The sequence below is a fragment of the Vulpes vulpes genome, chromosome 3 (assembly GCF_048418805.1).
Source record: "Vulpes vulpes isolate BD-2025 chromosome 3, VulVul3, whole genome shotgun sequence".
Classification (NCBI taxonomy): domain Eukaryota; kingdom Metazoa; phylum Chordata; class Mammalia; order Carnivora; family Canidae; genus Vulpes; species Vulpes vulpes.
Window position 1 is genome coordinate 91,601,953 of NC_132782.1, and position 27,970 is coordinate 91,629,922.

General features: G+C 46.4%; 1 protein-coding gene across 2 annotated transcripts; it reads right to left on the minus strand.

The window, feature by feature from the left end:
• Positions 1-2,931: 2,931 nt before the first annotated feature.
• LOC112929349 (integrin alpha-D-like) lies at positions 2,932-27,970 on the minus strand. 2 transcript variants are annotated; one of them, XM_072753424.1, is made up of 30 exons: positions 27,831-27,970; positions 25,936-26,041; positions 23,552-23,655; positions 23,336-23,406; positions 23,085-23,199; positions 20,021-20,151; positions 19,183-19,328; positions 17,237-17,390; positions 16,990-17,140; positions 16,717-16,790; positions 15,310-15,439; positions 15,060-15,202; positions 14,735-14,875; positions 14,432-14,641; positions 13,628-13,758; positions 13,354-13,511; positions 12,650-12,804; positions 12,258-12,389; positions 11,384-11,457; positions 11,014-11,155; positions 8,026-8,139; positions 7,835-7,914; positions 7,651-7,734; positions 6,058-6,136; positions 5,790-5,897; positions 5,608-5,685; positions 5,289-5,402; positions 5,044-5,145; positions 4,667-4,777; positions 2,932-3,865 (listed from the first exon to the last, which is right to left on the minus strand). In XM_072753424.1, exons 1-30 carry the CDS (start codon positions 27,874-27,876, stop codon positions 3,767-3,769), a joined length of 3,483 nt encoding a protein of 1,160 aa, XP_072609525.1. In that variant the 5' UTR covers positions 27,877-27,970; the 3' UTR covers positions 2,932-3,766. The 2 variants fall into 2 exon arrangements, with proteins under 2 accessions (XP_072609525.1, XP_072609524.1); XM_072753423.1 differs by having other exon boundaries at positions 16,990-17,390; positions 27,831-27,952.

Consider the following 27,970-nt stretch of genomic DNA (forward strand, 5'->3'; position numbering starts at 1 on the left):
GAAAACTCAATGGCCAATGCTGGAGACTTATGCAAGACCTCAGGGCAATACATAACAAATAGCCACAGTTATCCTTCAGAACCCTATTGTTCCTAACCTCCATGTGCTAACATCTATTCCCACTGAAAGCAGAATTCTTCACTGCAATTGATTTATGCAGTGCATTTCTAGTAGTCCAGTTAATAGAAAAAAACAATAGTTTTTTGCTTTCACTTGGGAAAAATGGAAATACACCTGAACAGTCATGCCCTAGAACAATCGTTGCTACATTTATAAATCTTTTTCTTAAGATATTATTTTTTTTATTAATGAGAGACACACAGAGAGAGGCAGAGACATAGGCAGAGGGAGAAGCAGGCTCCCTGCAGGGAGCCTGATGTGGGACTCCATCCTAGGATCCCAGGATCAAGACCTGAGTCAAAGGCAGACACTCAACCACTGAGCTAGGCACTCCTACTTTTATAAATCTGAAAAGCTGATTTAAATGATAAAAGTTTTCTGCAGGCTCTACTTTGTTACAGTATACAGATGATTTGCTTCTTCGCTCCCCCTCCTCAAACCTGTTCACAGAAAGACACCACCATCTGTTATCACTTTTGGCCTTAAAAGATGCAAAGTCTCCAAAGAAAGATTACAATTTTCAGGCTCAGGTTCTATATTTAGGGAATTGGATCAAAATAAGGCCTGCATTTGGATCCAAAGGAAATGCCTCACAACTGCTTAATACTGATAGATTACCTTTTAAATCCCAATGAAAATTTACAGGTAACTCCTCTAACCATTGCAGATTTTTCATAGTTAACTGATGATTCTTATGTAAAAGATGAAAATGGTAAATATTATTCTGGGTATGCTATAGTAACTCTCTTTGAAGTCATTGCAGTGCCTTTACCTTTGGCTACTTTAGCCCAGCAGGCTCAATTATATACCCTTACTCAAGCTTATACTTTAACCAAGAGCAAAACCACAAACATTTATACTGATGGTCAGTATGCCTTTAGGGTAGCTCATGATTTTTTAACATTATAGAAACAATGGGGTTTCCTTACCCCCCCCCCCCATGGGGATAAGATTAAAAATGGCTCCTACATCCAACATTTATTAGCTGTCATACTTTTGTAGGTGGATGTAGCTGTTATTATGGTTCTTAGGCATTCCGGACTCAACTCTATGGATGCCAAAGGAAACCTCCTCACTGATATATCCACCATAACTGCAACTTATAAGGAGATCCATAGCTAAAACTCTGCTGTGTTTGAAAAGGATATTCTCCCAAATGATAAAGTTTGAGAAAATTGACTACAAAAAAGATGGGGAAACATGACCACAGAAAAGGAGAAATAATGTTGGAAATTTAATAATTGTCAGCTTGACAAGGAGAAGACTCTAGTTTTGACCAAATAACAATTTGGCCATTCCAGGAATTCTAAAATCCCCAATATTTACAATTGTAACATGGATTAAATCATTGGTATACTGACAAAATGGCAGCATTCATGAGCCAATATTGGTGGAGAACAGTTAATAAGGCCACAAAAAAATACTCACCTTACTTGTCCCACCTGTCCAAAGTATAATCCGGGGAAACCTGTTTATACAGATGAATTTCATACAGCTTCCCCATCTCATAGTTTGTATGTTTTCTCACTGGACCAAAGCATCCTCTTGTGGCCAGGCCAACATCTCTTCTGTGGCTAAAATTCTGTTAGAAACGATTATTCTACATGCAGAATCCCTCTCAAACTTCATGGAGATCAGGGGATCCATTTTATCAGTCAGGGGCTTTGACAAGTCTGTGCTGTTTGGCCAGTTTTACAGCACTTACTCTGTGCAATGATCAAGATATCTTCTGTTACATTACCGAGTTGATGGCTAGAAAGACGCTAAGGGTGAGGGCTGGTTGCCAATAGAGCCAACAATGTCATTGGAACTTTCAGGCCCACCCTCCACCTCCAACATCCTGGCAGGGGAGAGGGGCTGGAGGTTAAATCAATCCCCAACAGACAGTGATTTAATCAATCGTGCCTATATAACAAAGCCTCCATAACAACCCAAAAAGGATGGAGTTTGGAGAGTTTATGGTTGATTAACACATAGAGATTTGGGGAGAGTGGTGCACTTGAAGGGGGCCTAGAAGCTCACAACTTTTCACTGCACCTTGCCCAATGTGTCTTCCCATGTGGCTAGTCCTCATTATACCTTTTTTATAATAAACTGGTAATCTAGTAAATAAAATGTTTCCATAAGTTCTGTGAGCTGCTCTAGCAAATTAACCCATGGAGAGGGGCATCATCGAAACCTCTAGTCTTAAAGCTGTTCTTAGAAATCTTTGTTGCCTTATCTGAGAAGTTATTATACCATGTTTCAAAATGACACAAAATCTTTGATAGCTTCATGCCTTTATGTGACAAAGTTTCATAATGAACAATGGACTATGGAAAACATATGGGACTCAATAAAATTCAATTTCAATGGTATGGTATTTTCTAAATATGTTTTAAATTTTGGCTCAGAATCACTCATCCCAGTATTCATATATCCCTATACTAAATGTGCACTGGAATCTCATTCAATATTGATTTTGATGACATTTTTCTAAGTTGCAGCAGTTTACTTTTTTAATCACATTTTTTATGCTTCAATAAAACATTTTTGAGCCATTCATTGATACATTTTTGTTATTTGGGGATACAACACAACAAAATAGCAACTCTTACAAATGCAAATAAAACGAATGTGAGCCTTTTACAATTATTTCAATATTTCTTCATTTACTATATATGCAACCTCAAAAGATGGAAGTATCCTGGCCTCTTCATCTCTGAAAGATGCTAGAACTAGGTGAACCAAAGTGGCACTGGGGTAATACCCCTGCTGGAGTTGTATTGTTCCATCCCAGGTGGCAATTCTGACAAACGCTGAAGTCAAGTCTACAAATTCCAATATATACATTTTATTTCCACTCAGTTTGGGAAATCTTGACACAGATTCCTGCAACAAAGGCCTGATATTGACAGTATTTGAATAGTAATGAGGATGATAGGGAGACACAGAGCAACTCATGGTGTGCTTCAAAGCCCCACCCACTGGAAATGACACGGGATTTCTTTCTTTCTTCCTTCCTTCCTTTTTTTCTTTCTTTCTTTTACATTTTATTTATTGATTCATGAGAAATACACAGAGAGACAGAGGCAGAGACACAGGCAGAGGGAGAAGCAGGCTCCATGCAGGGAGCCTGACGTGGGACTGGATCCCAGGTCCCCAGGATCAGGCCCTGGACTGAAGGGGGGCGCTAAACCACTGAGCCACCGGGCTGCCGCAACACTGGATTTCTAACATCAAGCTAGAGAGTTCAGATATTATCCTGCAAATTATAGGGAGCCACTAAAGATAGATTCAGACTGTGGCTTATTTAATACTATATTTTAGAAATATCACTGGTGGTTAGTGAAGGAAGAGAGACTAGAGCCTGAGGCTATTGTTCGTGTATTTCTAAGTAGAAATTCAAATCAAGTCCTTCCACGGTCATGGTGACAGACACCTTCAGGAGTTTCCAGTTGCAGCCTTGACGAGACAAATGGCCCTTCCCAAGCAAGGCACTTTGTGTGAACACATTGCTTTCTCCCAGAGAGAGAGAAAGCAGCCTGACCCTAGCCTCCCTCACATGGAACATTTCTCCCCCTGCAGGCCTGACTTAGATGGGAGTAAGAGGGCCAGGAAACCTCTCAGAGGATAACAGGTCCAATGGACAATAGGGGGTAGATGCTTATTGGGCAACTTGAGGATCTGATGTCCCATTTTCCGGGGCAACCTGTCCATTTGCTTCAGCCATCATTTCCTTATACTGACGTTTGAAGAAGCCAACCTGTGGGGAAAAGGAAAAGAGAATTAGGAAATCCAGTGGAAGAAAGAAAAGTGGGGCCCTGAGTGGTTCAGTCTGTCTGCCTTCAGCTCAGATCAAGACCTCAGGGTCCAGGGACAAAGTCCTCCATGGGGCGCCTTACTCGGGGTGGGGGGGTCGGCTTCTCCCTCACCCTCTGCCACTGCCCTTGCTTGTGCTCTCAGTCGCTATCACTGTCTGTCTCTCTCAAATAAATAAATAAAATCTTTTTTTAAAAAGGAAAGAAAGGAAAGGAGAAGGCTGGGGATGGAGAGGGATCACCATTTCTGGAACCCTTACTATGTTCAGGCACTACACTAGAATCTTCAGACACACTGTGTCATTTAGACCTTAAAATGATCTGTGAGCTGGGGGGAATCACCTTCAGAATGAGAAATCAACACTCAGCATGGACTAGGCACTGCTTAGACGCATGGAAAGAATCAGCGGTGGTATCAACACAAAATCCAGGCCACTGCTTTTATATTACAATCTGCTGTGAAGGGAAACATGTCCTGAGGAAAACGAGAATATAGAAGACAGGAAGAAGAGGGTGGAAAAAACAGGGACAGCAATTAAAGGATGCAGGAGAATCAGACATGGAAGAAGGCATGGACGCAGGGGCCAATGGGGGACCAGTGATGTCATAAGTAGAAGGGGACCTCTTACACGCAGAGATTTAGCAAGAAGGTGCACCTATATCCAAGTTGAGCTCTTTCTTACACTATAGAAAGAAGAGTGGGATCAAATTGCTGGTGGTGTCAAAAGCAGGATGAAAACATTCACCTTGTACAGGATGGCTGTGATGAGGGCCAACAGCAGCAGTCCTCCCACAGAGCTTCCGGCAATAATGGGGATGGGGTTGTAGACCTCATACTTCTCCAGCACCGTCTCCATCTGGAGTGGAGGTGATCTCATCAGAAAGTTTCAGAATTCTTGCTGTCCCAGACTCTTCCTAGGTTCTCCAACCTTTAACTTCCTCCCCTCCATCCCTTTCTCCAAAGTGTGAGATACAGAAACACTTAAAGGCTTGGGAAAACTCTCCTGCTGATGGACCTTCATCCTTCCTCCCTCCAGGCTTCTGAGCCTCCCACACAGCACGACAGATTTAGCATTAGGAACCCTCTTACCAGCCTGGCTGCTGCCTACCACATAGTCACTACCTGAGCTCTCAAGAATGCCTCTTGTCCTGGAAGCTGAGAATACACAGATCTGTTGAACGTGATTTCAGCCACACTCACGACCAATACCTTCTTCTGCAATGTCTGCAATACACACAGGCATAGCTGCGGAAGTAGCGCTGGGAAAGGGCTCAGAGATCAACTAAACTCTTGACTTGAGGAAGGGCACAGACTTATCTGGTACCACCCAAATTCAAGAGAGGGACTCTGCTGTTGGGCCTACACACCTGGCTGACCCAGCCAAAGTTGAGGTTGCCCTTCAGGGTGAACTCAAGTTCCTCCTGGATGCCAACGGAAGGGAGGTCACAGTGGATCTTCAGGCAGTCAGCAATGGAGCAGTTCTGGGGACAGGAGGGGAAGGAAGTTGAGGCAAGAAACACAGGAAAAAATGAAGTCTGTCAGGTTTGGCGTGAGGAAGAGATGAACAATTATAAAACATAGATGATAGATAGATAGATAGATAGATAGATAGATAGATAGATAGATCTCCATCCTAGCAAGTGCATTGCCCTGTATTCCCCAATGGAAATCCAGGGTCTCTCTCACCAATACAAGACTCCCTGGGATCTGGGTCAGGAAGTCAGGATCCTGAGGAGGTTCCCTCTCCGACACACAAGTGAGACTCTAGTGAGAGAGAAATGACCACAGAATGATCAACACTTCACTGATGAGAGGGTGTGAGGCACTGTAGGGTCAGACTCTGGAGAGTTAGGTAGGCAAGCAGGCACCTGTGAGTGGTTCAGCAAAGGCACATGCCACACAGCCACACCATTCAACAGGATAGGAACCCAGACATTAATGCTGATGGCCACATCTCGCTGACTCAGATTATTCACCTGCAGACAATGGAAACGGAACATTATCCTGGTCCCTGGAGCAGCCCCAATCCTACTTCTCTCCTGAACCTAGCCCTTGGCTCCTCTTCCTTTCTCCCACCAGCTCCCAATATTAGCAGCACCATGGGAGGGAAGATATGCATGTTCCTTGGCCTCTCACACGATACCGATGCTCAGCTTCTTTCTTGCTCTTCTCATCAGAAGTTGAAAAGTTGAAGTACTTGGTAGAGTCTTCCTGCCTAGAGAGAGAGAGGGCTTATTGGTGAGCAGTAGCCCTGTAGCCACCCTTAGCTGTGCCCCAGTCTACTGCCAAGGGCTCTGCTGGGCCCCGCAAAAGATGACGACCAGTGAAATAATTATGATCCCCACAGGCTCCTCTCCTGTGGCATTTGCCCCAGTCACCCAGAACTGCTAGCTTGTCCTTTGATACCTTGGGCTCTTTCATATCCTCATAACTCTGTTCAAGTTCTTTCCTTGCTTGGAACATCCTTACCACTCCCCTTCTGGAAATTTTCACCTAAAGGCCCAACTTAAACATTACCTCTCATAACATTTAAACACTTTCCCATGGGAAAAAAGGTGTTCGCATGGCTTTCTCCTCTACTAGGTATATGGTTGGCCTCAGGTAATGCTTGCAGAGGCTGCTACCAGAACAAATATGCCTAGGGGAGCTTGAGGGAATCATGGTTGGATCACTCAGAGATAAATGCAGTGATGGTCCCTCTGTGATGGAATGAAGAAAATAGATGTGGCTAGTCTGAGGAAGTTAACTAAATGAGGAAGGGTGGTGCCTGAACACAAGCCCCTGGTAGACATGAATGTTCCAGGCTGCAGTGGCTTTTCCTCAATCCATGCATCCATCCATTCATCCATCTATCCAACCATTAATGTATCCATCCCCAGTTTCCTTCAGTATACATTTACCCTATGCCTGGCTGTGTGCTTGGCTCTGCAGATTCAACAGTTAAAAAGCCACAGTTACATCTAAGGTCTCAGTGGAATCAAGCAAACCAGGAGGGTTACTACACATATCACCAGCATCGAGTGTACAAAAGCAAGGCCAGCCATACAGAAACTCTACGGGCCCCCACAGTTTCCAACGGATGTGACTGTCAGTGACATCACACTGTCATCAGCAGAAACAGTGGTAGCAAATTCTGTCCTATGACAATATTATGAGCTTCTGACCAACTCTCTAAACCTTTGGAGGTTAGCCAAGTATGTGAAGCTCCTTGCCCTGCTTGCAAGCTGGCCTGCCCCTGCTCCTCCAGCCACCTTCAGAACTGAGAACAACAGCCTTGCACTTGACTTTCCTGGGGCCTGACACAACCTTGGACTCTTAGAGACTTTCTCAGCAGTTACTCACATCTCTGGTCTCCCCTTAGTTGTGTGAAAACCGTACCTTTTCTTTGCTCTGTGTGGTGACAAACCACATTCCCCACTTCAGAGGTCTCATAAAACCCTTGATCTTAATCTAGTTAGTTTTGTGTGAGCACGCTCATATTTCGCACAAGAATAGAATTGGCCTAATATTAGAGGAAACCTGCACTTTGGAGAGAGACGAAGAGTGCACGGGGAAACAAAGTGTGTGTCTCCTAATTCATCAGAGGAGAAGCAAGAAGCATATGGTATATGTTATTGTGCCATAAATATACGGCTGGTCCCATGAAAGGAATTAGAAGGCTAACCCTTAAAGAGCAGCCTGAGCTGCAAGAGGAGGTACTAGGCTTAGAGAAAGGTTAAAGGTCCACACCTGCTGATCACCATGTAGACAGCATATTTCACTGGGAGCTCCAGCTGAGAGGTGGTCTTGCTGGTTGAAGGCTTATTATTCTCACTGGAGACAGAGAGAGGGGAGCCTCATTGGGAAGGAATCCAGGAGAGAAATCTCTGCCTGAGGCATGAGATGAAAGAGTGAGGGATACACGTGGACTCACCTGCTTGCATTAGCCCTCAGGAGCAACTTGTTGCCCAGAGTGGCCTTGTAGGAAACGTCAAATGTGACTATGAAGATGCCCTGAGGGAAGGAGAAGGAAAGAATGGAGATCAGGCAGGTCATGGGGGAGTAAGGGAGGAAGTGGGTCAGGACAAGGGAGGAGAGTGAGGAGGATTTGGGGGAAGCACTCACCTTAGTGCCCTCATGGAAGATGGGATGGTTGATGCTACAGCTGCTGCTCCTCAGGCCCTCATTCCCAGTGGGCACAGCCTCACATGCCAAGCGCAGTGGGCGCTGATGGGGTTGCTTCCCGAGGAGGAAAACAAATGAAAAACCATTACCGACATGCATATATGGGCTTGATATATAACAGTGGTGGCATTGTAGAGCAGTGGGAGAAAGGACAGACTTTTCAATAAATGGTGCTAGGAAAAGTGGCCCGTGCAAATAAGGTCAAGCAAACAGAAAAACAAAAACAAAACATTAGATTTCCACCTCGCTCCATACTTTAAATTCCAACTGGATTAAAGATTTCATGTGAAAAGGAAACTTATTGAGTTTTTAAGGTAATAAAGGGGGATGTCTTCATAACCTTGGAATAGGGGAGTATTTTTTAGACAAGATCAGAACATAAAAAAACTAAACCTAAAGGAAAAGTTTTGGTGAAAATCCAGCACAATCAAATTAATACATTTGGTTTATTAAAAGACACTATGAAGAGACTGAAAAGAGAAGCCATAGGGCTGGAAAATATATCTGAACACATATAACTGGGAAAGTACTGGCAACCAGAATATTAAAGAACTCTTGCAATTAAGAAAAGTATGTGGGTGGCGGGATGGAGTAATTGAGAGATGGGCATTAAGGAGGGCACTTGATGGAATGACTACTGGTGTTATAGGCAACCAGTGAATCACTAAATTCTACTCCTGAATCTAATAATACAGTTTATGTTAACTAACTCGAATTTAAATAAAAAATCAAAGCAAGTAAACTATGGAGAACTCAATAGAAGGATAAGGAAAAGATTGCACAGGTACTTCCTAGTAGAGGAAATCAATAAGACCAGGAAACAGATGAAAAGATGCTCAACTTCATTAAGGAAATGCAAATTAAGGAGCCCCTGGGTGGCTCAGTCAATTAAGGGTCTGCCTTCAGCTCAGGTCATGATCCAAGCGTCCTGGGATCAAGCCCCTGGTGGAGCTCTCTGCTCAGTGTGTATGTGTGGGCATGAGCGCGTACGAGAGAGAGAGAGAGAGAGAGAGAGAGAGAGAAGAAAGAGAGAAAGAGAGAGAGAGAAAGTGTGCGTGCTTTTCCCTCACCCTCCTCACGACGCCTCTCCCCTTCAGAATCTCTCTAGCTATCTCTCTCTGTCAAATAAAGAAATAGAATCTAAAAAGAAAGAAAGAAATGCAAATTAAACTGTAAGGAAATATCACCAGATGAGCAAAAATTCAAAAGTCTGACAATGGGGATGCCTGCGTGGCTCAGAGGTGTGCCTCTGCCTTCACTCAGGGTGTGATCCCGGGGTCCTGGGAGAGAGTCCTGCATCCTGCTCCTTAAGGGGAGCCGGCTTCTCCCTCAGCCAATGTCTCTGGCTCTCTCTCTCTCTCTCTCTCTCTCTCTCTGTGTGTGTGTATGTGTGTGTCTCATAAATAAATGAGTGGAATCTTTACTAAAAAAAAAAAATTCTTAAAAATAAAAATAAATAAATGTCTGGCAATGCCAAGCAGTACGGTGGATGGAAAGCCACAGGAACTCTAATACACTGCTAACAGAAGCACAAATAGGTGCAAAAGTTTTGTCTCTACTGATTATATTTGAAGATATACAGACCCAAGATCAAGCAATTCCATACGTGGCAAATGCCTCCCAAATATTATCTATAGGTGCACCGAGATACATCCTCACGAAGAGTAATGGCCAAAATCAGGGAACAACTCAAATGATCAAAAATTGTAGAATGGTTACAGATGTCCACTCATATCATTCTTGTTTAACATAGTACTGGAGATCCTAGCCTTGACAATCAAACAACAAAAAAGAAATAAAAGGCATCCAAGTCATAAGAAAGAAGTCAAACTTCCACTCTTTGAAGAGGACATGATACTCTATGTAGGAAACCTGAATGACTCCTACAAAAAATGCCTGGAACTGATAAACAAATTCAGTAAAGTCACAGAATATAAATTTAATATACAGAAATCTGTTGCATTTCTACACAGCAATCATGAAGCAGCAGAAAAAGAAATTGAGAAATTGAACCCATTTACAATTGCACAAAATTCCATAAGATACCTAGGAATACACATAACCAAAGAGGTAAGAGATCTGTACTCTACAAAAAATACAGCACATGTAATTTCATTCCTACATGGAATTAATATACAAAACAGGTGAACACGAGGGAAGGGGGAGAAAAGAGAGGGAGGCAAACCATAGAAGTTCAACTATAGAGAACAAACGAAGGTTGCCCCCAGGAGAGATGCGATGACAATAGGCTAAATGAGTGATGGACATTAAGGAGAGTCTTGTTGTAATGAGCACTGGGTGTTTTAATAAAGTGATGAATCACATCCTGAAAGCAATATTACACTAAACGTCAGCTAACTAGTATTTAAATAACACCTTTTTTTTTAAAATTGCGGAATGGGTAAATAAATTGTGGTATTGTCATACAAAGGGATTCTACATACAACAAAAATATTCTACAGCCACAAGCAACAACATGGATGAATTTCACAAACATGTGTTAAAGAAAGGAATAAATATACAAAAGAACAGATGTTTCCATAAATTTCAAATATTCACAAAACTCCACCATTTTTCCAAGGATGTACTCATGCGTGGTAAAACCATAAAATATACAAGGAAATGATTACCACAAACTCAGGATAATGATTACCTTGGGGAGAGAGTGAGGTTATTTGAGGAAAGGCACAGGAGGGTTTCTGGGGGGTGATAGCAGTGCATTATTTCTTGACCTGGATACTATTTGCTTAATATTATTCATTAAACTATACATCTGCTATATGCACCTCTCTCTCTCTTCTCCTCCAGAATTGTGTGTGTGTATGTGTGTGTGTGTTTGTATTTCATCGTAGAAGAATTCAAAGGAACCCACTATAACCCAGGGGAAGGAAGAGGACTCGGCCACTAGAGCCCAAGACAGCTATTTACCTGGGTTCCTAACACTCTTCGATAGGACAGCCCCGCTGGGTAGTAGAAGTGGATCACAGTTCCATAGGAATCCTCACCCTCATTCCACAGAGTCACTGTCACATTGAGCTCCAAGGAGCTCCCTACCACCAGGGTCTGCAGGCTGGAGGAGGAAGGACAAAAGTGAAAAAGAGACTCCACAGGAAATGGATTGGACCTGGATCAGCGGTAGGGGCAGGACTGTGGGAACTCCTGAAATGAGAACATACCAACCAAAATGTAAGTTCTCTGTTAGAAGGAGAAGCAAAGGGAACCAGAAGCACTTCTCATCCCAAGTTGATGGGAGACCCAAAAGCTGCAGGGTCTAGAAGGGAGAGGACATAGAGCTCACCTTGAGAAGCTGAGATTGACACTCAGGTCCCCCTCGCAGAAGTGATCTTGTCCACAGTTCTTCTCAAAGGGGAGCTGCAGCAAAACAGTAGAGCCTCTTCCCATCCGTGTCTTTTTCTTTCTCCATTCCCGCTCATCCTGAGTGCTCATTATTGAATATTACTGAGCACCAACCCCACACACAACACTGTGCTAGACACTGACCACAAGTGGAGCATTAGGGTGCAGTTAGAATGGAAAAGAATAAGCTCCTTGGCTTCAGGAACAAAAGTTGCGGAGTTAAGTCCAACTCACACTGGAACAATGATTCAACAAACATTATTAAGCGTCAGTGAGGGACAGGTTCTGGGTTGGGTTTGGGGTTGGGAAAAGTGCAAACTACAGATGAATTAGACAGAGTTCTTGTACTCACAGAACCCACAGTTTCAGGAGAGCCACAAAAGTAGATGCCAGGCGTGTAATAATTAGTATCACCATGATGTAATAGGAAGCCAGAGAAGAAGTGACAGATGCTGAATGTGATTTTCAAAAGAGAGGGAGATAAGACTGGGGCTTTGAGGACTACAGAGGAACTTTGAGTGGAGTGCAGGAAATGTTTCCCAAGTTGAAGACACAACATGGACAAAGGCACAAAGGTGGGAATGAGAAAAGCTGGGACGGATTTGGAGAATGAGAATCAGAGAGTTTCTGTGGAGGTAAAGTGGTGACCAGCTGGGATGTGTGTAAGGGTCCAAGCTCGGCAGGGCTTTGGTGACTGGGTGGAGGCACCACGGACTTGAAGTGGTTGATGGGAAGCTGAGAACCACAACAGGTTCTTGAGCACACTGAGACACAGTGAAGTCAGTACATCCCTGGGACTTCATTGGAAGACTCACAGAGGCAGTGAAGAGGTCCTGTGAGCCCACAGCCAGCACAGGGCGAAGGTTCTGAGCTGAGGGGATGGGCTCCCCAACCAAGGATAAGTTGAGGCGTAGGATGATGGGACTCACCACGTCCTCCACACAGTCCTGAGGGAAAAGGAGCTTTCAAGAACCTCAAGATCCTTCCTACTTTCCACCACTGGCCCTTCTCCTCAACTGCATCCATTTCCTGCTGTCTGGACAAAATTCTGTCCAAGCTATGGGGCCAGGCTCTTTGGCCGCAACTTTCCTCTCTCCAGCCCCCAGTCTCGCCCCCCTTCTCACCTCACTCAACAGGGAGCAGAGATGTCAGAAGCTCACCTTGGGCTCCTTCTCCCCCTCCCTTTCCCAGATCCCAAAGCCCTTACTGGTAAAAGCAGCTTAATGGTTTCACAGTAATCTCCCATCCCCAGGGTTTTTCTTCGAGTCAAAGTCCAGTTCTTGGTCTCATCAAAAATGGCACGAGAAATCAGACGGCCTGGGTCTAATGCCAGGTCATACCTGACAGAGCTTTGCACATCACCTGAAGCACAACAGGGGAACAGAAGATGAAAAGCCCAAGAGAACCTCGGATGTTCTGTTTTTGTTTATCATGCAACAAATATTTGCTGAGCACTTCCTATGGGCCAGAGCTGTGTTGGGTGCTCGGATAGATGTGGAAAGGAAGATAGAGAAATATGGTCCTGAAGGTGTTAACCAGGCAAGTGAGGACGCTAGATTTCTGCTTTAGGATCAATCCCTCTAGTTTCTCTGTGGAGAAAGGGTGGGAGGGTGCAAGAACAGACATGGAAGGAAACAGTTCAAAGTACAGGTAGGATAGAGAAGTGGTGGCCTCAAGGCAGCAAGTGGCTAGGGCTGGTGGAGAGAAGTGGGCAGACTCCAGACGTATCCTACAGATACAGCGACTGGATTGGGTATGGGGAGCAGGGGAGAGAAGGGACCCAGGTTCCCAATGCCAGCAGCTGCATGGATGTAGAGGTGGCATCTGGATTCCTAGGCCCACTCTCTCCTGAGGATAGGGGTGGGGGTCTCTCGGGGAGTAAGGGGCTGTGTCCCATGGAAAGAGACTCACCTAGCTGGTCCAGTGAGCTTTTCTGGATAGTGAAACAGACTGTGGCATTCCCAGCTTCCAGGGCGGAGGGCACCTCTTCCCAGCACTGGTGCACAGCCTTTGCCACCTCCGAGGGCGTGAATCTCATGGTCACTCCCACATTCAGCACCGGCTGACTCCTGAGGGTGTATGCAGGGGCTGAGGCCCCAACTCTGAACTCAGTGAGTAGAAGGGAGGGGGCAGCTTGCTGAATTGGACACACAGTGGGCAAGAGTGGGATGTGGGGAGTTGTCACCTGAGCAGCAGCACCTGTCCCTGGGCCCCCACAGCCAGGTCCACCAGTCCATCGTGGGTGAGGTCCTGACCCCCACTCAGCGACTGCCCAAAGTACTGGAGTGTAGGGGAGAGCTGGGAGCCTGCAATCCGCTGGCCAGAGAGGGAAAGGAGAAGTGGAAGTCAAGGGGAGGTCATTTGCCAGGTTTGACAAGAAAGATTTTGAAGGAGACTGCAGCCATGGCACATCTGACCAGAAATATTGAAAAGGACAGATGAGAGGGTAGGAATGAAAAGCAAGCATAGTGAGGCTCCAGGGACCCAGGCAGAGAGAGGGGAGCTCCTTTGGTCCAACTTGTCATGAGGGTGCAGGCTCATGACAAGAAAAAGTGTCACCATAGAAATATAATAGTTCATTCACTCATCGTTTGTATGTTCCCTCATAAACCTCCGATGAACAGAAGGCTTAGCGCTCCACTCAGCCGGCTTTCCAAGAACCTATGGAGTTTTTCATCTACTGTTTCATAGGAGGAAACTAAGACTCACAGAGGCTAAATCAGTCACCCGTGTAAGGCCACAGAGCTGACGTGGCTGGCCAGGCATTTGACCCAGGGCCACTGAGCTGCCCACAACAGAATCAAGTCTGTTTGGAGCCAAAGGAGAAAGGAGAGATAATTGGCGCTGGGTGGGCCCGGTGACACTCAGGGCACTAAACCCCCAAAAGGAGCATGGCTACTGCTAAGGTCAGTGACAAGACACAGCACCAGGCATATCTGACACCTGCAAAAGGAGGTGGAACTGAAGAGGCTGCAGGTAGTGGCCTCACCTGGCTGTGTGAGGGGCTGATGCCCAGTCCTGAGGTTCCATGAAATAGGTAGACAGCACCTCGGTTCTCCTGCTCTCCTGGCGCTCCGATGGCCACGTCTGTCAGCTTGTCCCCATTCACATCGCCCAGCAGTGTCAGGGCTGCCCCAAAACGGCCCCAGGGGTGGCCTTGCTCTCCACGGAGAATGACCTCACACTGCCACTTCGCCCTCTGCAGGACAAAACCAGTGTCAGGTCCCAACCGAGGTCATCCCTCTACCCCACACCCAAGGCCCCACTCAGCCCAGGCTCATCAGACACTCACCCCCTGGGGCAAGGGGCACACAGACACCTGGCCCCCCTGGGTCGGCTCGTAGTAATTGGGAGCCCCGATGAGGACGAGGTCAGTGTTGCCATCTCTATCCACATCCACTGTGCAGAGGGAGGCCCCAAAGTAGGAGCCAATCTGCAGGGCAGAGCCTGAAGTCACCTTGCCTGCTCCTGCCACAGGTACACCCTCTGGGACAGGTCCCACTTCCCCCCAGCCACGAGGGCCTTCCTCGATGGGTCCCCAAGGCCCTTCATCTCCCTCTGGGCCCCTAGAGGCGCTGCCACCCTCAGGTTCTGCTCTGGCTTCCTCAACACCCAACCTGGGTCCCTGAGACTTCAGCCTTTGGCCTCCATTGCTCAGATGCCTGAGTGAAGATGACAACCTTCCCGGTGTGCTGATGGCGGGGGGCCCCCAGGATCAGGCTCTGTACTCCCTTCCAAAAGGCCAGCTCAGCGGAGTAACCTGAGGAAGGCAGGCCTCAGCACAAAGGCTTCCTGCCCACCCCCTGAGCTCCTGACCCCCAGGCAGCTCATCTCCCACCTGTGCCCACAACCATGGCCTGTTCTCACCCAGGTAAGAGTCCCTCATGTCCACATTCTCTTGAGATATGTTGATGAAAGTGGGGCTCGTCTTTGGAGGGTACAGGAAGGCACCTCCAGACCAGCTGAAGCTCCCCACAGCCCCCAGAACTGGTCCATCCTGGGAGGAAAGGATCCAGGGCTGAGCAGGCCTGAGCCAAAAGAAGACAATGCCTCTTCCAAAGCAAGGCCTGCCACAGACTCTGCTCATTATTTCCAATTCTCTTTCTCCCTCCTTAGTGCTCTTCAGCAGCTTCAGTGTCCCGCACTCCTAATGTCTCTCAGTCCGTCCCCAGTGCCATTGTTCCTACAAGTCCCATCTCTCCTCACCCACCTCCCTTTCTGCCCTTCCAGTTTGCTCTTCTCTACTCCATCCTTAGTGTCCCAGATTAGGTTTCCTCTGAACCAAGCGTATAGCCACCACCCTGCTGGCAAACCAGGATGACTCTCAGTCACCACCCCCTGAGGATGGCATCTAGGGCTGTCCTACCCTGTGAAACCTGTGGAGTTGCCCGATGTTTTAAACACATGAAGCAATTGACCTCGACACCTCTCTCTTCTCTCTTTATGGGACTCAGCTCCTCCCTTGGGAAGAGTCAAGCTCAACCTCACCTCCTCTGGGAGGTCTTCTTTGGCTCCCACAGGGAGTGATAGGCGTTTCCTCCTCAGCATACTTTGTTTATTGCCGTTTTAAAGCTTTTGATTACCGATAATTGAGGACATATACCAAAGTAATAAGAAGAGCATAATGACTTCCTAAGTACCCATGACCTAGCTTCAAAATCAATTCATGACCAATTTTGTTTTATTTCTGTGTCCCCCTAAGTCACCCCCAAAATTACTTTGAAGCAAACCCCTCTGGATAGTTTGAGCACACATCTACTTTCACACAAGTCATGCTATATTCCCGTTTCTTTCACCTGCATGACAGCCTTTCCCATCTTTCCACCTCCGTCACTCACTCTGTTCCAGCTGTGCTGGCCCATCTATCTCTCTAGTACAGTAACCTTGTTCATGCCTCAGGACCTTTGCAGTTGCTTTGTTCTCTACCTGGTGCAATCTCTTCCAGATTTTTCCAGGGTAACCTTTTCTCATCTTTACGCCTCAGTTGTCACTCCTCAGGTCTCCTTTGATCACCTCTCCTGCTCTAATCTGACACCTAGCAACATCTGAAGATTTTTGTTGTCTCCTCCCACTGGATATGTGCCTATGAGAGCAAGAACCTTGACTATCCGTTCTCTGCTGTGCTCCTAGCACCTCCATTCACTGCCTATATGTGTCTCTCCAAACAGTGACCTTGAAGACAGAATCCGTTATCTTCTTTACTTTTGGTTCCCAGCTCCCAGCACAGGGCTGGCTCAGGATTGGTGCCCGGTGTTAGGTATGTGCTCCACCTACCATTGTGAGTACTGAACTGAAGCCTTCTTGTGACATCTCATGTTGGAAAGAGCTGCTTGTCGTCGACTGGGTTCCTGTAGGGAAACAGGTCACTCAGGCGGTGGGGGCCAGGAGACCACAAGGACTCAGAGCAGAAGGAGAAGAATGAATCTGAAGCTCAGGTCTGGGGCACAATTTTGGGTGAGCTGTGACTAGGGATGGACCCACAGAATTGCGAGGACAACGGGGTCTGGAACCTTTCAATTCCAAGACCCAAGCGCACCCTGCCTTTACCTTCGAGTGCAAAGATCTTCTCCTGCAGCTGCTCCTGGATGCTGCTAAGTGCTGCAAAGTTGTCCACCCTGAACACATGGTCCTGAGCCGGCTCTGAGCCAATGTTGTCCAGCTCCTGCTTGGCAGTGGGGTTCCAGAAAGCATCTCCCACCTGTGGCAGAGAGGCCGCTGAGGAGGAGCCCGCCAGCCTTTCTTCCCTGGTGAGGTGCAGCCTGAGTCCGAGGGAGACATGAGGAAGAGGACATACCCCAATGGCATAGCGGATGATGCCAGCTCTCTCTGCCTGGGGGATGACGTCGCTGTACTCCAGGGGGTCTCTGTATTTCCGCCCATCTGTGATGACAATGAGGACCTTCTTGGCACTTTTACGGGCCCCATTCTTACTATGAAACAGTTCTTCCCTGTAAGGGAAGAAAAGGAGATGATTCTCTGGAGATTAAATTGATTCTGGAAAGGAATAAATAGCTCTAGAAACTCATCTGGAGAGACTGGGGAGCTCTGGTGCTTTCAGACTCTGTAAGCCATGTTAGGAAATCGCCTTAGCCCTTCTATTATATTCACAATTTTGGGTGAGGTGTGAATAGGGATCTCAAGCAGTCTCCACCCTCAGTGCAAAGCCACACACATGGCTCAATGTCAGGACCTTAAGATCATGACCTGAGTAGAAATAAGAGTTGAACACTTAATGGACTGACCTGCCCAGGCACCCCAAGGTAAATCTTTTAAACAGTGAATGGCCTACCGGTAAGCATTAATTCTATGTTACGTAGCTGTTACAATGATTAAACAACCTAAACATCCAACATCAGGAAAGGTTCAGCAAATTAGTTGCTTAGTGAGAAAGTACACAGCCGTTTCAAAGGGAAACAATAGAGCAACATGGCATAGGTTTATATAACACATGAAAAAAAAAAAAGAAAAGAAAGGTAGGATGAAACTAGTTTCTGCCAACAATGTGACTATATGAAATCTGTCTGAATAAAGACAAAGATAAAAATGACCCTGTATTTTACTGGAGGGATTTGTTTATTCATTTGTACTAATCCTTTTTTGCTAAAATACTGTGAAGTGATTGGTAGAGTAACTCTAATATTTTTTTTTCCAAAAATGGCCTAAAGGTTATTGAATATTTATCTTTTTTGCAACTTCTAAAAATAAGATGAACAAAAAATAGTCATTGGCAGAGAGCCCCTGAGATGGGCTTGGCCTTGGGGAGTGAGGAACCTGCTGTTCTGGGTGATGGGAGCAGGATGGATGTTGATGAGAACCACACCACCACCCACCACTGACAGGAGCTCCGAGGGCTAGGAAGGGATGCCACTCCTGTGTGACTTTCAACTCAAGAGACAGAGGCATTCCTCTTGATTGTCCAGTCCCATGAGGTCAGTGTTAAAAGCAGAAAAGCCACCCAGAAATAGAGAGGGTACATCTGGCAGGAGCATCCCTTGTTCAGCACTTCTCCAACACCACCCCCAGGGAGGCACTCAGGAGGCTGGAGTTCCCAGACTTCCAGCCCAGTCATTTCCCATGAGAGACACATCTTCTGTTCTGGCCACACCAATAACTTATTTCTTCCTGGGTGGCCTAGCACCCAATGCTAGACAAGTACATGGTAAGCACTCAGTTAATGCAGAAAGCTCACATGGAGGAGGAACGTGTGGGTAGAGTGGGTGGGGAGAGAGGCACAAAGAAGACGCTTAGCAACAATTCCCAAGTCTCTGCCAGGGAGGTAAAAAAGGGGGTTCACGCTTCTCTGGATAAAATGCCAAACACTTAGCTAACACTTCTTGTGCAGAGGCATTGCATGAATGTTATCTGCTTTCATCTTTACAACCAAGTTGTAAGTTTATCCTCATTTGAGAGTTTGTTGAGACATAGAAACAGTCAGTACCTCCCAGGATTGCCCAGGTCACCGGCGGGGAGCCAGAATGAGAACTCAGATGTGTCTGAATCAAAGCCCAAGTCTCTGGCTGCCCAGGTGGAACCAAGCTCCAGCCATCCAAGGCCAGGCAAAGAGAAACACTGCAGAACGTTCCTATATTGGGGGAACACTCCAAGGATGTCCCCACCTAAGCTCCCTTATTTCCCTTTTGAGCCCCTTTCCCCAGAGTTCCCAACCCTGGAGAAGGACTGTGCACACCAGCATGAGGAAGTGGTGTGGCATACACACATGAGGCAGAAGGCGGAACTTACACCACTTTCCGGATGCCCGTGGCTGTATATGTCAGGCCTTTCAGCTGGACAATGGGATCCACTAGGCTCAGAGGGTTCCAGCTGTTCTGGAATTGCGTGAAGGTGAAGTGGATCTTCAGGAGGTGGGAGTACTGTATCAGTGAGAACTGCAAAGGACAAGAGAAAGGCCCTGGGGCTCAGGAGTTATTCTTTTTTTGTTTTTGTTTTTTTTCCAGGAGTTATTCTTTAGTAAACTTCTTATCTTGGAATAACTTTGGATTTACAAACCATTTCCCATGTGTTTTTGAGGCTAAAACCCAGGAGAAATTTGGCCCCAAAAGAACACTAGAAGATCAAAACCAAACAATGCTTCTTTCATAGTTTGCAAGGAATAACCTTGCCAACCTCAATATTCTTAAACTTGGATTTTTAGAAAATTTCATAACAACTTGTAGGCTGTATTTCCTCACTTTTCAAGAATTTCTGCACACTATACACTAATTACTGGGAAATAAAATAATAAGATAAATCTTGAGTTACATGGAAAACATAATAAAGAAATCATTAATTATTTGGCCAAGACACCTTCAGTCTAATTTCACAGCAAAACATTTGTTTCCATGCTTGTAAACAGTAAAAAAGTGTATTTCCTAGGCCATGTGTGGACATACTAATTTCCATGGGGGAATTTCCTCAGGTCGGGGTTCAAATCAGCCCTGCACTAGGACACTTAGCCCCACCATGGCAGGGGTCCACTGAACCAACCCCCAGCAATACCAGGCCTCCTCCTAGGTTGGCCTTCCCCAAGGCAACTCTCACTCGCGCCCCACTCCCCAGGCCTCAGGGACCCAGTCTTCACCAGGGTGTTGGTGCCCTCAAAATGTCCCATCACAGCCTTCACAAAGTCCTTCATCTGCTTGAAGCTACTTTCATAAATGCTGCCAGAACCATCAATCAGGAAGACAATGTCCATCCCTTGACTTGGACACTCTGTAGAGAAGAAGGAAGGAAACACAGATACATATGTGAGTCTCAGCTGTCTCCCAGGGCCCAGAAACCCTTCCTGCTCCACAGAGTTAAGGGGCCATTCTTGGCCTAGGAAACAGTTCCCATCCAGTTCCCACACCCTCCACAGAGAATACCTAAATCCGTTGCCCACACTTTTTTTTTTTTGTAAATTTATTTTTTATTGGTGTTCAATTTGCCAGCATATAGAATAACACCCAGTGCTCATTCCATCAAGTGCCCCCCTCAGTGCCTGTCACCCAGTCACCCCCTCCCCCACCCACCGCCCCTTCCCCCACCCCTAGTTCATTTCCTGGAGTTAGGAGTCTCTCATGTTCTGTCTCCCTTTCTGATATTTCCCACTCATTTTTTCTCCTTTCCCCTTTATTCCCTGTCACTATTTTTTCTATTCCCCAAATGAATGAGACTATATAATATTTGTCCTTCTCCGATTGACTTATTTCACTCAGCATAATACCCTCCAGTTCCATCCACATAAGAAAATGGTGGGTATTTGTCGTTTTTAATGGCTGAGTAATATTCCATTGTATACATAAACACTTTAAGAAATAAAACAACAAGCAGAAACAGAGAGACAGTCAGACAGATAAAGGGGGGAAGAGACTCATGACCAAAAGGAACAAACTGAAGGTACCCAGAAGGGAGGTAGGTGAGGGGATGGGCTAAATAGTGATGAGAATTAAGGAGTGCACTTGTTGTGATGACCGCTGGCTGATGCTCTCAGAACTATTGCTCCCAAGAATATTGTTGAATGAGGATCAGAGTCTATTTCTCAGGAAATCTGGTCTAAAACGACAGTTTAAAAAAAGATACCATCCCTTACCAGAATTGCCTGGAATTGTGGCAATTGCCTAGAAGCACTAGTAGGTTACACTGTGATCTTTTTTGTAAAACATTGTGGTTTTTTTCAGAACTTTTGCTAACATTTCTCATGCACCACTGCTATTGCACAGCTCAGAGTACAGTTTAAAAGGTGTCATAATCTCCCAGGCTTGTAGAGAGCAGGGCTGAACAAGTAAGTTATTTTTTAAAAAATTGCCATTCCTGCCCTCTTGGAGTCCACCATAGTGGAAAATCACCCATAAACAAATAAGACACTTCAGATTGACCCCAAACTCACACAAGGGCTTGTGGCCTGTGTGAAGGACACAGGTGGTAGTGTGTCCAGTTTCCTGTGCCCCTCATCCTGTGTTCTCCCAGGGTGGTGGGAAATCGGGCCACCACAAACAGTAATGAGGTGTGATGCTGAACTGTAGCAGCTGGCCTCTTACCACTGAAGCAAAAATACTTTCTCCTTGCTCCCCACACCTCCCCCATTACCCCTGTGAAACCAGTTGGTATTTCACCCTTGCTGAGAAGAAATGGAAGCTCACTTCCTTTCCTGTTTTCTTGACCAGGAAATTCAGCCCCCCTTGTGGCGACCAAGAAGCCCTCAGTTCCACCCTCCTCATCTGATATCCCCCACAGCTGGGTGGCTGAAGGCCCCCATCTCCCACATATTGCACTTGTGCTCACTTTGTTAACTGCACCAAAAAACCGCCCCTCCTATCCTCTCTCAGGCCGGGACGGTGGCAAGTTCCCTTACAATATCACTTCTCTTTCTTGTTACTTTTACTGTATCTATTGGGCTTCAAACAGCAGGCATCAGGCTATAGCTGAGCGCCTTCTGAAAAGAAGACCAAATCAATAAGGCAAGGTTGGCTCCAGCTCTGGGCTCACTTCCTAACAGCAAGAGCTCAGCTCTTGTGAGGATGCAATAACGATGTACACCAGGCATCAGGCATTGTGTGGCACCCAATCCCTTCTATCTACTCTACTCAAACCTGCTTTGCCTATACCAGGCTTATGCTCCCATGTTCCATTTTCATCAGGAATCCCACCTCATGAGTCATGGAGACATCTGGGAGAAGAGACCTCCTAGTGCTTAAATGCCACATTCCCTACCCTGGCTGCACAGACATCCCAGGCAGGTCATGGTAGCCCCAAGAGTCCTGGATACCCTTCCGCCACTCTCTCTGTGCCCTCTGTAGACTCTACTCTCACAATTTGGGTGGGAGGCGTTTCTGCTGCAATTTCACCTTTTCCTAAAAGTCCACTACACCTGGCATCATGCCTTCTCTAGTCCAAAGCATTGCTCAGTCAGCACCTTGAGTGGCCTCTCACTTGGAGCCCACTATCTCTTCCTCCTAGTGCAAACACATGGTCCTAGCTAGAAGATCAGTCATATTGGTATTCACATATTATGTGTCAAGCAAGATCTAAGCACTCGATGTTTATCAAATCTTTTAATCCTCATAAGAATCTTTATTAAGACCCAGTTAACCAGTGAGGAAATTAAAGACCAGGGCACAGTCACTTGCCCCAAGGACACAGAAGACAAACTTATTCAGACTGACTCTCATCTGCTGCTTAGAGTCCCCAACACATTCTTGCTGTGGAAGACATCAGTGTTGGAAAAATTGAACATTACATTTTCCATGGCCCTATCATTTGATACCCTTAAAGCTCAGCACTGAAGGATGCAGAACTGCCTCCTTCTTCTATCCTTGGAACTATTATCCTCATCATATTTTCAGCATCCAAGGCCATTCCTCTTGGAAAGCCCAAGAAACATCCCTGCACCTGTTGATGACTGTGAGACCCTCATGCCTCCTGAAGCCAGCACTGTGATGCTAACTTCTGCCCCATCGGAACTTTCTCCCTTCAACCAACTTAGAGTTCCTTTTGTCAGTTGCCCTTCCTGCTAGACCAAACCATTTTCCCAGACCTACTTGGGCTTGATGAGGCCTCTGGGAAGGGGCCACGGACATAGGAAGCCAAACTACGGTCTTATGATCTGCTCACTCTTCAGTGCCAGCATGTGCTCACATCGAATCACTGTTTCCAAAGGGACCTACCAGGTAGTGCAGCAGGTACTGTCCAAATGGTCTGCAGATGGGAGTCCAACAGGAGGCAAAAGCCTTCTGCATGCATATTCTCCCCACAGGCTCTGTGCATGGTTGGGCCACAGGCCTAAGGGCAGAGACCTGTGTGATCAAAGAGGCCCCCAGAACTCTCCATACTCATCTCCTTCAGCCCCATCCTCCCCTGACCCCTGCCCTACCTTCACCCTTCCCTTGTGACCCTCTTGTGACTCAGGGAGACTCACCAGCAGCCAGGGGCGACTGGTGGAGGCTGACAGGGACAGACCCAGGGACATGTTCACAGCATCTGGGGGTGCTGAGAGGGTAGGTACACATGATCACACTCATGGCCATGCCCTCATTTGGGGGAGAGAGTCAGAGTTCCCAGAAACCAAGGCAATAGGAAGGAAACCGCGGTATAGGAAGATTGAGGGCCGCAAGTCTTGGTTAGAGTCACTCACTGTGCAGTGGTATGGGTTGACATAGGCCAGTGGCAGCCACACAGTCATACAACCTTCCTGTTTGGTTGACCGCCACCACCTCCAGGGGGGCTCCCACCACGAGTCTGAAGGCACAAGCATGACATATAGTTGCAGGAGGGGTAAGGGCACAGGACGCTTCAGGTGAGGAAGTATCGCTATGTACAGGGAAGTGAGACTTTGAGAGGGAAGCTCTCTGCATTTGCCACTCATGAGGCTATTCAACTATGAGGGTCTGAGTTTACCCCACGTGTGCTGAGGAGCATGCTGAACTTTTTGTTTGTGTGCGTGTACACATAAATAAATGTGTACTTATATACACAAATGGTTTGAGTGTTGTTGGTTTTTTGCATTCGCCAAAAATAAAACTATTCAAAGCAAAAACAGCATTTCCCAGCCATAGGTAAGTGCATTTTGTTTCTGGGGTGCGTTATCCTGAGCCACCCAAGAAATAGATCACCTCAGGTTAGATGGAAAAATCTCCTAAAGCCATGAGTTATCAAGACAGATAGATGATTCTGTAATTAATTGGACAATTTAAATATAAATAATTTAAGTTGGACAATCTAAAGCAGCAGTATCAGAATCCATATGAATATCTATAGTCCTGTTAGTGCAATAATTTTTGCAGAATTCCTTGAAAGGAGGGAATTTTTTAAGTTTGGAAAAGAAGTATATATCAATAATCTCTCCATTCACATGAGAAAACTAGACAAATACTGCTGTATTTTAATTAATTAGCCGAGCAAGCCTTGTTAAGTTAGCATTTAAAGGTTCCTTTAGAAAGCTATCCCTTTACGGAAAGCTGAAATTCCTGCGTGTCTGAGACTTGCTGATGAAGACCAAAGGAGACAGAGACGTAGCAGATGTAGCAGTTTGGAAATAGTGGCATAAATGGTGAACAAACTCATGATCTTAACCATTGATCTGCAGGTTTTTCTTTATCTCCTCCATTCCTTCTTACACACAGGCTTATCTTTTCAGTATTTGGGTTATGATTCAACAGAAACCAGGAAAAACACTAACTGTGTAGCAATCAGAATGTCATCCAATATATATTATTTACTTTATTGTAAATATTGGGGAACAGTGGTCAATCAATAGTTATATGCATATATATAGTTATCAATAGGGCCTGAACACAAACTGATGGTGATGGAAGTGGGGCAGTGACTATCTTTGGATTCTGTGTCCACAGGAAGGACCCAAAGGGAACCCAGGGGAGGGAGCTGAAGATGTTCCACACCCTGATCTAGGCTGCGGTCACTTGGCTGTACACAGGAAAAATTCATCAGTTGGACGATTCAAGTTTGTGCACTTCAGTCTACGAGCTCTGTATTCCCAAACAGACAAAGACAAAACTCTGGCACTTGGCATTTTTCCCCGCCAGCCAGCTGGGTGAGGAGGGGGGATGGATGTGCCTGTAGAACTGAGTGACCTCATGATGCTACCTGTTGGTCAATGGAATCTTCCTGCACTCCCAGGCTCATTGCCAATGCCACCTCCTGTGTGAAGCCCTCCTGGAATTCCCTCCCAGGTTTGATCCCTCCCTTCCTATGCCTCCCAGACTTTAGTTATGCTTGTATCACATGGTCACTTCAACATCTTGGGTCCCTGTCACTGGGACCTGCGAATGCGAGCTCCTGGAGGCAGAGTGAGGTACCTAATTTGTACCTTCACTCATTTTATTCCACCCAGAGTAAAATAAAAATGCAGGGCCTCTTGTTCATGGGGGGGGGGGAAAGGTGTTTTAGGGTTTGGGGGGTGTTTTTTGTTTTGTTTTGTTTTTTGGCAATCCTCCTCTCTATCTGTCCTGCTATTTCCTGTTTGCTCTTTGGTGTTGCTTTCCCTCAGGCATAGGGATACTCACGGAGCCAGGGCAAACCCTCATAGGACTGGGCGACCCTGCACCTAAGCCGAGTCTGACCTTGCTCAGCTCACGCCAGGGGCTGAGGGCAGCAGCTGAGAAACATTCCCTGGAAGGTCAGGCTGAATAAGAGCCAAGCCTCCAAAGCCCTACACATCTCCACTGTCCCATCGGTCTTTACTTACAAAGCACAAAGGCTAAGATTAAGTTATTAATAATTTCAAGAGGAAGACTACAAAACACTGTAGTCTGGTCACCTGTACTGGTCACAGAAAAACAGATTCGAGACCTCCCAGCTGACGCAGGGTCTTGTCCGGAGCATGCGGCCTTTCCTGGGATTGTGAATTAGTAAGTAGTGGGGTCAGAGGCCTCAGAGGAGTGATGGACAGGCTTCTTGCCCATGCTGCCCTTCCTCCAGGATACCTCCTGAGCATACCGCGATCAGCAATTCCCCTGCGGGTTGAAGGGGATAGAAGTCGGGGAAGTGGGCCTGGCCTACCTAGATCCGCCAAGCTGGGCCACGCTCTGTCCAAAGCCAGCTCCATTCTCTTGAAAGACCATGGGCTCCTCCACATCCAAGTTGAATCCATGATAAGAAGCCAGGACTGAGGAATACGGAGAGGGAGGTGAGACGGGGTTGTGGGACAGTCAGAAAAGCTCCATCTCCTCTGGGCCCCTGACTTCTTGGGATCTTGATGCCCACCCCAGTCCAGTTCATCTGCCCAGGAGAAGGGTGTTCTCTTTTTCTTTGTTTCCTGATTTGCCATCTGTGTGGTTCCCGTTTCCCTCCTCCCTAGAAATAATCAACCCACGAGACAAAGAGTGACAATCCAGAGAAATGCCCCCTCAAGGACATTTCAAAGGATATCCACAATCTGAAATTAGGCCTGTCACCTCCTGGTCTGTTAGATCAGGCATGTCCCATAAAGATAAAGTGTCCGTAAATTTATATTCTCAACTGAGACCTTCTGAGAATGAAGGGGGCACCATGAATAACTACACCAGGGTCTTTGGGACTGGCCCAGACAGACTAGAGCATAGGGTCACCCTTCTAGTGATGTTCTCCTCCATCTTCTCATTATACAGAGACCCTGAGGCTCAATTTAGAGAAAGACTGAGGACTTTATGACTAATTATTTATAATTTTGATTTCCCATAGGCCCCTCGCTTGGTGCTAGGCTCTAAGAGAGCAAGGACTGCAACAGTGTTGTGTGGTGCCTGGTACAGTGCCCAGTCCTTAGCAGATGACTAATTACTATTTTTTGACTGGCTTCAAACTGCATAGCAAGTCACTGATACAGCCAGGATTCCAATCTACTCTCTTGACCCTTGAGATTCTCCTGTCTGGTGACTAATCTCAACTTCATGGGAAGACCCCCTCGTTCAAGGGCCTTTGCAAAAACCTTCACTCCCAAGCAGTATCTCCTCCCCATTTCTACTAAAATCCCAGCTGTCTCTGGATAGAGGAGTCAAATCCAACCCCAAAAGTAGGGAAGCTCTAAGGAGGTAAAGCGTCAGGCCAGGAAGTGACAGGCAGGGTCCAGACACCTGAACCCTGGGGCTCTGAGAAAAGGCCAGATGTTGAAGGTGCTGCAACCCTACTATGGCCACATGCAAGGGTGCTTCACATAACACATCTTCCTTTCAAAGAATGATTCTATTTCTGAGTCTGAAAACAGGCTCTATGACCTGACAGGTAGGAGGGTGCCAAGGATCTCAGACAAAATGCCTCAGAGACCAGGGAGGTGACATCAGTCGGTGAAGTTGGTCTGTGTGAGGACCCCGGAATGATGGGCTCTTAAAGTCTATGACCTTTTTAAAGGAAGTAGCCATTACCAGGCTCTAGTGTTCAGAGCTCTGGACCATCCCATTTCTTAAGAGAAGCTGACAATCTGGATTTTTGTGTGGAATCTGATTTTTAGCTGACATGTAAGTGATTTCAAATGACACACAAATGTGGTCCTGATAGTTTTCCATTTCTGGACTATTCTCTTGGCAGCGGTTAGGCTGGCATTCCTGAAATCAGGACATGAACGATGTGGAGGACCAAGGAGGTGATATCCCACATTTCCCTTCCCTGGGCTCTGAGGCAGACTCCTATCCCCCGTACCACGAACACCAGGGCCATCACAGGAGGAATTATGGAGAAGGAGCTTATCCTCCATCCAAGCATAACCTTCTAGTCCATCCTCTCTCATCTTTGCCCAGGTTATGACCTTCCCCTAATTCCAGACCATTCTTCCTTCCACACAAGACTCTGGACACTAGGCCCCCCACCCCACCCTGTCCTCAGCTCCTCCAGAGAGCTATATGAGATAACCACCAGCCTCAGACTGTCCTACCAGATAAAGATGTCCCCCTAGGCTTTTCCCAGCCCTGAGGGCCCTCACTCACCACCCAGGAGGAGCATAATCCTAAAAGCCATTGTTGAGCACCGCATTGAAGGAGAAGTGAAGTGTTGAGCAGTAGAGTACTGAAGGGCACTCAGTGTCCTAGGGGAGAGTTAAAATACTGACTCAGGACCTTGAAGTGAC

Excerpts from the sequence above, each read along its gene's own strand:
- LOC112929349 (XM_072753423.1), bottom strand. The coding sequence starts at position 27,876 with ATGCGGTGCTCAACAATGGCTTTTAGGATTATGCTCCTCCTGGGTG. Across the intron at positions 23,656-25,935 it reads GCCCAGCTTGGCGGATCTAG|ACTCGTGGTGGGAGCCCCCC; the intron begins GTAGGCCAGGCC and ends TTGTGCCTTCAG. Across the intron at positions 5,403-5,607 it reads TCCCAGGGAGTCTTGTATTG|AACTGCTCCATTGCTGACTG; the intron begins GTGAGAGAGACC and ends TCCTGTCCCCAG.